We start from the raw sequence: 8,875 nt of genomic DNA, 5'->3' as shown, positions 1-8,875 counted from the left end.
TTTCATTACATTGTTTTGACGTTTGAAGGTTCACCGGCCTGTTTAACATTTGCGCTTTGAGCAGGTTTTGGCCTTCTGGGTAGCTTAATTCCAAGCCCGTCCGCCTGAGATAGAAAACAGGCCGGGCAGCCCGGCCTACCCCAGTTTACACCTCCAGATGGAGTAACTTCATAATGGGTTAGTAGGAGTGACTTGTTAGACTGCATCCACCAACCGTTCACATTTTGGCTCTTCGGGTGTTGTCCAAAGACAAAGCTCTTCACGGGAATCTACTTGGAAGTAGGAACATCCAAGGCAAGAGGCCACTGCTTTTTAAGATGTCCACCAACCGTTCTTCATGCAAGTACCAACTTCGTGAGTTGGTGATGTAAATTGCTCGTTCTTATCGATAGCAAGGACATCAACTACTCCAATTATATAGAGAAGAGAAGCTTCAATCAACAAAATTAATAAACAACATAGTACAGCATCCTTAAAATATCGATACTAATAGTTTGCAATCTAAATTATAATTCGAAACTGCTAGCTAGCTAGCTAGACTAACATTTTATACTCTTGACTTCGTCAATCAAATAATAATCATGTACGTTCAGAAGAAAACGAGGATATTTCTGCACCAAATACTGTCACGAGACCACTAGAGAGACATACACGAAAAGAACATTAACAAGCCGACACTCACCGAACACCCTAAGGTCATAGCTGTGGAATGTTCCTGCAGTTAGCCTTACTGTAGTAAAACGCATTAACATCTGTCGGCATACCCTTGAGTGCATTCAAATCGGAGCACATATCTCTAGTATATAACTAATTACACACACCAAAAACATCTGGGCATACTTGGAGACGAAGATATTTACATGACATGCAGCCAAGTAGGAATTAAGGAAGGAGTCCATCAATCATGTATCGCTTTACAAGTATTTGCTGATCCGCCTTAATGTCATATTATATTCTCTCATCGCAAACTTCTTGTACTTCGATCTGATGGCAGTACCCACCTTCCATATTTCCATATCTTCAATACCATTCTTCTTTACAGTGTACAATGTTCCAAACAATTTGATATCGGCCTATAAGTTACAACAGGCGTAAAGGAACATGTCTTCAAAAACCATTAGGTTTAGTTACAGCCGCTTCAATGTCCTTGTTATCTGAACCCGCAGTTTGCAAATAGTTTTCAATGTCTTTAGTATGATCTGAACTGCCATTTCTCCAGTGAAATCGTTTCTTATGCGACTTAGATTTTACTTGTGAAATTGCAATAGCAATATCGTTAGGGAAGAGGTTACGTAGAACAAAGGCATGAAAGATGGTGGACACGAGCAAAGCTGTTACTGTTAAGGTAGAAATAACAGAAAATACCACCGTCATAGTTTGTGTTACTGGATGTTTCACTTCGTTTGCGTATTTGATGGTTGCTATAGCTGCCCCCGTCATTGGGAAAGTATAGGCCCACCAAGACAGCGAGAATCTGCAAGTTAAGGTAAACAAATTTCAGCAAGGTGGAATATAGAAATAAACATGGGATATCAAGTAGTTCAGCAATGCCATTGTACGTGAATTTGTACCTGAATCCTCGGAAGAAATTAATCCTAACAGCCTGTAGAAAAACAAAGAAAAAAGTTGAATCTTGTAAATATCAGTAACAATATAGAGAAACCAATAGAAGAAATCTAATGAATGAGTGATCCTGATAATCCACTTAGAGGTTAGGCACGTGAAACCACAGCTCGTCTAGCTGATGGTACTAGAGTACAATGGTAGCAGGTTGAGGCGTTCAGCATCCTACAACTTGGGTTGTGTGTTTCAGTCATCTAGTTTAACGCTGTCTAAAATCATTCTAATTACTGCTAAACCAGACCAAATCCAACTTTCAGCTCATTGAGGTGGTCAACCTCACATCACCTCTGGCTCCAGTGACAAGCTTTTTTCTCAAAGGTTCTTGTTTAAGTCATTCCTAGAGCTTCAACTTCTTGAGAATAGCCCAGTTCGACCAACTTTCAAGAAGGAAGCATGTGCAGTTATACACTAATCTGTGAAGTGAGAAACAAAATCCGAGAGACTAACCAGTGAGAGATAGAGGAATAAGGCGATGAAATAAGAAATCTTCGACCCATAATCAAATGACCCTTGAATCTTTGCCCAAGCCATCGAAGCAACACTTGGAGCCGCAACAAACAAAAAGAATACCGGATGGAGCTCCTTCGGAAGTGTCTCGTTTGTTGGAAGCCTCTGGTAGAGAGTTACAAATAGAACCAGGTAGTGTGCCAATCCAACAGCATAAAAGAGGATAGGTCCTTCTTTTAGACCCATTGAAGCACCCAACAGTGCTCCAACAAAATTCCCAACAATAGAGAGATGGTTAGTAGGATTGGCAACCTTAGATAGCCTCCTCTGACCTCCTGACATCCATTGTCCATATATTTTGAGCTCTAGAAAGAATATTGGTGTCATGAGAACGTACCAAAGAGCCTGATGCAGGCCTTTGGTAAGAGATGGTGGCACCCCTAGCGCTAAGAACAAAAGGGTTATCCACGGAGCAAAGAAGAAGTTGACACGAATGGGATGATAGTACTCGCGTCTGACTGCTTCGAAGTAAAATATGATTTTCAAAAGATAAATTAAGGAGACAATGCTGACGAGAGCAACAGAGATACACCAGAGGACAAGGTTGATGCCGATGCTGACATGGAGGAAACTAGTTGATGAAGAGGTTGCAATGGTCTTCCAAAGGATGGCTTGGCTACTAACACCGAGGCATATGCCAAATGATGAAATTGGAAAACGAAGAAGGAATGGCCACTGCTTGTCCTCTGGGAGGACTATCTCCTCCGAAGCCTAAATGATTAAAGGAAAAAAGAAAAAAAAAAGAAAATTTATAGACCTTGTTCTTCATGTATCAACGTAGCCAAGTTCCATGCTAGACTATACTATGAGAAACTCACGTTGCAAGAACTATCTCTCAGAAGTACAAAATCAAGAATGGCACATACCCGTAAAGTCTCTAATTCAGGTCCTTCTAAGGCATCAAAGTAGCGGTCCACAGGTAATGTTTCCACCTCGGAATTCTCCAGAACATTAACATCTGGTTCGGGGCCCTCCGGCTTTCCACGTAGATGTGAAATCTGCCTCTCAAGTTTCCCTGACCATGTCTTGAAAGAGTCAAACCTTTTATCTTTCAGCCTACTAGTTCTAGGGTTGATATACGGATTCTTAGTAGCCTCAGGATAATTCCCTTTCAAAATTGCCTCAGCATATGCATTGCCTAATGGTATGGGCTGGGAAAGAAATTTTGTTTGTCTTGGCAGTTCGCTGTAAGGAGTAGTCGACAGGCCAAGAGGGCTTAAGCCCCGATTCCCAAGCTTGGGTCCATCATTATCATTGACGATAGCACTTTTCATCCCGAGAGGGGAGGAAGGCATGCTGATAGAAACAGAACGCACATGGTGTGGAAATGCATCAGCTTGCTTTTGAAGTGCATTTGTTTCATTCACCTGATCAGAAAAAGCAAAACAGAAAGGAGCATGTCAACAAAAGCCTAAACATATGACCAAGGACAACATAGCCCGAACTAAGGTGCCATTAAGTCTGCTGAACAAGAATATTCATACTGTACCTTGAAGTTCATGCAAGTATGGGATGCCGCAATTTTGTACATTATTTTGTTTCATTTTGCACGGCAGGATGATATGCTACTGTTTTCAAAAGATAATTGAAAACCTACCAGGTAGAAATAGAAGGCACGTTGATCAAATAACACACATGAGAATTGAGACAGATGCAGGATACAAGGTACAAACAATTCTAAGATTTTTCTATGACTGAATTGACCTGATTTAGATGTGCATGATCATCTGATCTGGACATAATTGTCTAACCATCAATCTAATTTCTAAAGATTATTTGGCTCGATGTGGCTTATGGAACAGTTCTCATATCCCACTTATAGACTACGTTGTTCAAGTTTCAAAGCTAAACCTACACCAAGTTGACCTTAACGACACATCCATGAACAAGGCCTGAAATGGATACAAGATACGCCAGAACCAAAAATAATCAGGCATGTATAACCCTTGATCAGATTTAAAGGTCTAAACGCAATAGTAGCAATTAAGTGAATGAAAGCTACGGACACACTACTGCTTGATTTGCTTTCCGACAGAAAATTTCCGGAGAATCGAAGGTGCAACAGTTCGCAAACCTTTTATGACTTTATCATTCTTATCTAACAGTAAATCTACGCACTGTAAAATCTACCTAGGTAACACTAAACACCTATCAGCATGCACTGAGGTTAGTTTCAGTGTGCAAAGCCGAATTCAAGAGGAAGGCAATGAACTGAGTGGCATCAGTATCTTCGGCATATACGTAATCTGCATGCTGAACTAATCAAGGTCACCTATAAGAAAATAGCTAATATTGCATTTCCTTTTTCATATCTTCAAGCATGTAAAAAAATGTAAGCTAATTTCTATATAAAGCCACTCCGTGAAAACTACTACTTACTGTTGAAAATGTCAGATCCAGCGAAGGACTAGAAGCTGGAGTCCAAGTTGATGGAGACTGATAATCCACAATGCCTGTTGCTTCAATACTGTCAAAGCCAGCTACTGTTTTTGACGCTATATGATTAAATAGGGCTGGAAATTTTTCATCCGAGCCTTGTTTTACTGACCCTGGATATTGAGTGTTATCCATGACAAAGCAGTATTACCTACAGAATATAAGAAATTTAATTAAAGAAACTGTTTCCACAATTATTTCTGACAACAAAATTATATAGGATTGCAAATTTTAACAGTTCACATTTAGATATTTCTTTTAATCATGCAGGAAGTGCTGTTACATTCAAAACATTTACGCGGTCAACTGAAAGTCTAAAACCTATACTTGTAACTGCAATAAATCCTGTGTCAGGGTTTATTATTTTGACCGCAAGCCGATTGACTAGACAGTCACAGAAGAGGCAAGTACACCCAACTTTTATTTAGTGTTAACGAAGTGGGCAAAGACTGAGGTACTGAAATATCTTGGATTTACACATACCAAAAGTTGTTATTTCCTTTTTTTGTGTCCAGATATATGAGAAATTTTCACCTACGTCAGACTACAAGTTTCTACCATCAGAAGGATGATATTTTGGAATTCTCAATAAAAATTTCGATTTCTCACATAATCAAGATCCTATGATAAGTTAAAAAGATCCATTGCGGACAAAAGATATTAAACTAGAAAGCTAGATAAAAAGAAAGGAAATAAAAAAACTTGAACTCTATCAGTGTCTCAAAATGGTTGTTATCCCTAAGAATAGATATTCCAAAATTCATATGCAAAATACTTTTCAGCAGATGGCTATGAACAGATTTATATTTTTGTACCATGAAAATTTGGACTTATCAGATCCTATGAACAAAGTACAAGTAACGTGCTTAAGCAAAGAGCAGGCGACACTAATCAACTGTAAAGATGATCTTAAGCGACTAACCTGCATAAACTGTTCGAAAACGAAATCACCCTTCACTTCTTCAACCTCAAGTAAGCAGTTGCAGATTCTGGTACTCACAGAGTTCCAAAATCATGTAACCACAAAAAAAGAAATAGGAATTCTATACACTAGAGGTTAAGAAGAAGGGTATATATAAAAAAACTAAAAAACAATGCCCCACAATACAGGTAGAGGAATAGATGAAAAACAGCTGTACCGACTGACTATGACACGGCTATAATCATTTGTATGTTATGAATATTGCCTACATTCCAAGGATGGCAAACCATTGACTAACAAAAATTGGGAAAACAAGAATCCCGAGTTTACCCTATAGATGTTATTGAATGGAAAGTGATAATTAGTTGAACTGCTAGATTATTTGTAATAGCTGTACCATTTTGATGAAGATTGAAAGGAAAACAGTAAGCTTTAACTGGAAGCAATATTGTGGACAGGCGCAAAAACCAAATAACTTGAACACTTTCTCATTAAACAACCAGGACAAACAAAATGCACTGACTAACCACTTCAAACAAAAGGGAAAATGTGGTCCTACACGTACATGTATAGAAACTGCAGTAAGCATTCAAAACTATCTTTTTCTAGGGAGAAGGAAATAGAGATCCAGACAAGCGCCCACAAGTCATAACTCTCTACTCTAAGATTGTCGTTGCCGTTTACTGTTATCACTGAAAAATGATAAAAATAAAAGATCACTGTCGTACAAAGAAAAAGACAAAACTGTTGCGACTTCTCAATTTTCAGTAGTGGGAGTGGGAAAAGGATGTCATACTCAGAGAGAAAAATGAAAATTTCACACAGCATATGCCACCATTTGTTAAACAGCATCTCAGCTAATATCCTGAGAAAATTACCTAATGGACCCCACACTTGATAAGCAAAATTGAACAGCACAATTCTGCTAGGTGACCAGATTTCTAAGAACAACAGAATAAACAAAAGAAAAGAACAAAACTCGGAATGAATGTAAAATGGACACCGTCTATAATAAATAGATAAAGTCCAAAACCAAAAGAACTAGTGAAATAATGCATGAAGATGTGTTGAATGCTTGTGCTTGATAATGTACAGTTGGATCAATACAGTAAGTTGTATGACAAAAATGTTCTCAAATTCAATTAGAAAACAAAGAAAACCACGACTACCGCAACGTGTTCAAAATACACGTAGAAGACAAATTAAATTGAATTACCAGAAGAGCAAAGACAGCTATGTTTGATTAAAGTTGAAGCTTCTTAGCACCGCTAATATCCAGTCACGACTCTTTCAAATGCATACAATACTCTGATAGACAACTTTCTTTTCTTTTCTTCTTGGTTTTGTTTTGCTTTTTGGTCAACACATATTTAAATATTTTACAACAAGATCAATACTAATCCCTGCAACCAGCAAAATAACAACAAACAAACGTGAATTCAATAAAAATAGTTATAATAAACAAATAATTTACCAGAAAAAACTATATATATATTAAAATTAGCTGAGTTCTTCTTGACTACGACTTACCACAATGTCAGGTTCCCAAACACTGAATTTCCGAGAAGTGTCTCCAATTTCACAGATAATCGCCATTATTTATACGAGTGAAATTCATCTCAAACGTAGTGATTTAATTTAACCTGAAAAACAACTTTGGATATCGATGCAGATCTAGTCGGATAGAATTGAGGAACGAGCGTAGCCATTACAATCCACTTCCTTATTCGGATAGTATGGAAATGAAAGAGGATAATGTGGAAATGTGACTCGACTTTGAACTTAGAAAGCAAAAACCTAACTTTTTAGCTAAGTATATGGAATTTGACGTTGCAAGATCTAATGTTGTTCCCCAATTTGATGGGTTAGGAGTGGAAAATTTGGAAGAAAATCTAACCCTGATTTTGCACTCCATTGGAAAACGTCACCGTTTCTGTCAGTTTCTGGAGGTGGAGAGAGACAATGGACGAACTGTCCCAGGCAACTAAGCTAGTTGCTGTATTGTGGACCATGGGCTTAAAACTTTTTCTTTCTTTTTCCCATCTCATTATTCCTATTTCCCTTTTTTTTACTCGGTCAATAAAATAGAATAAAAAAGCGAAAAAGTACAAGGATCAGACTAATTTAGTGCTAAGCCAAGAAGGCCGCACACTAAAAAGCCTAAAAACGATAGTAAACCTCTCCAGGCCATTCAACAGAATGAATAAAACCTGGCCTACCCTCGTAAAACTCATAATGTTCTTCAGCCAACAAACATGCTTGTTTGGCCGAGACATCCGCTGAAAAATTAGCCTCTCTGTAGCTATGAATATAGCTAATATTGTTATAAAAACTCTTCGCTATTTTCCACCTCTGCATTAGCTGCCATGGCAAATCGCCTTTTTGAAGAGCATATAAACAACTCATCGAATCAGATCTGACACATAGGTTCTTCACATTCCATCTTTGAGCAACAACAGCACCATAGATCACCGCACAAACTTCAGCATAGAAGTTAGTCTGCCAGCCCAGGCCAACGCACAGAACTCCCAAGACTACCGAGCTAGAATCACGGAAGACAACACCAGAACCAGCCTGCCCCGGATTACCAAGAGATGCACCATCACAACAGATCATAATCTCACCAGGATTTGGTGGACTCCAAGTAACTTCAATTGGGTCAGAGTGATCGCAAGATCTATGCGTCACTCTAAAGAAATTAACAATACGCAAATCATCCAAAGTATTATGCATATGGCCCTTCAATCTAATAGAGTTATCACGAATTACCTGATAAACTCTGCCTTTAAACTCCAGCCAACGAATCTGTTTGTTCTCAAAATAAGCTTTGTTACGCATCTTCCACAGCTCCGTAACTATTGCAAGATTTGCAACAAGCCACAGATCCTTAATCATTCGACTCTGGCCCTTTGCTGCCTTGTAGGAGTCCACCAGGTCTTCATTCGGCGTCAATCTGAAAATTCCAGCTGCCCACTTCCAAATTCTTTTGGCAATTTTGCAATGCCAAGTAATATGGCTAACATCTTCACAGTCTTCTCTACATAAACGACACATAGAAGGCATCTCCCTACCAGTCTTCTTCATAACATTATCATCAGAAGCACAACACTGTTTATAAAATAGCTTCCAATACTGCACACCCAAAGTAGGATGAATAACACTTCTAGAAAAGAGTGCCGCAGCTGGCAAAATTTCAACCGGTCCACGAATAGCAGCCTTGGCCGACTTGACAGTGAAAACACCCTTACTGTCCAAGTCCCAAATTTTATAATCATCTCCACCACCAATAAGAGGCAAATTATCAACATCAATATTGCATCGTAACATCAATTCTTTAGTCTTTGGAGGAATAGCCCAAGAGCCATCCATAATAATATCACTCACCTT

The 8,875-nt window shown here is 38.6% G+C and overlaps 1 protein-coding gene across 5 annotated transcripts; it reads right to left on the bottom strand.

Moving 5' to 3' along the window:
- Positions 1–418: 418 nt before the first annotated feature.
- LOC113358397 (S-type anion channel SLAH3-like) lies at positions 419–7,423 on the bottom strand. Of its 5 annotated transcripts, XM_026601952.1 has the most exons (7): positions 7,019–7,423; positions 6,705–6,891; positions 4,510–4,717; positions 2,997–3,497; positions 2,071–2,841; positions 1,572–1,603; positions 419–1,474 (listed from the first exon to the last, which is right to left on the bottom strand). In XM_026601952.1, exons 3-7 carry the CDS (start codon positions 4,699–4,701, stop codon positions 1,108–1,110), a joined length of 1,863 nt encoding a protein of 620 aa, XP_026457737.1. In that variant the 5' UTR covers positions 4,702–4,717; positions 6,705–6,891; positions 7,019–7,423; the 3' UTR covers positions 419–1,107. The 5 variants fall into 5 exon arrangements, with proteins under 5 accessions (XP_026457737.1, XP_026457739.1, XP_026457738.1 ...); XM_026601954.1 differs by lacking the exons at positions 6,705–6,891; positions 7,019–7,423 and adding an exon at positions 6,054–6,260; XM_026601953.1 differs by lacking the exons at positions 6,705–6,891; positions 7,019–7,423 and adding an exon at positions 5,886–6,018.
- Between the last annotated feature and the right edge of the window lie 1,452 nt (positions 7,424–8,875).

This window comes from Papaver somniferum, chromosome 3 (assembly GCF_003573695.1).
Source record: "Papaver somniferum cultivar HN1 chromosome 3, ASM357369v1, whole genome shotgun sequence".
NCBI lineage: Eukaryota > Viridiplantae > Streptophyta > Magnoliopsida > Ranunculales > Papaveraceae > Papaver > Papaver somniferum.
Note: the sequence above shows the minus strand (reverse complement) of the source record. Positions and strands in the feature narration are given on the sequence as shown.

Bases quoted from the DNA above. Each gene is read 5' to 3' on its own strand.
- LOC113358397 (XM_026601952.1), bottom strand. From the start codon at position 4,701: ATGGATAACACTCAATATCCAGGGTCAGTAAAACAAGGCTCGGATGAA. The intron at 3,498-4,509 runs GTAAGTAGTAGT...TTTTCTGATCAG, and splicing joins TGGATCTGACATTTTCAACA to GTGAATGAAACAAATGCACT. The intron at 2,842-2,996 runs GTATGTGCCATT...TTAATCATTTAG, and splicing joins CTGAATTAGAGACTTTACGG to GCTTCGGAGGAGATAGTCCT.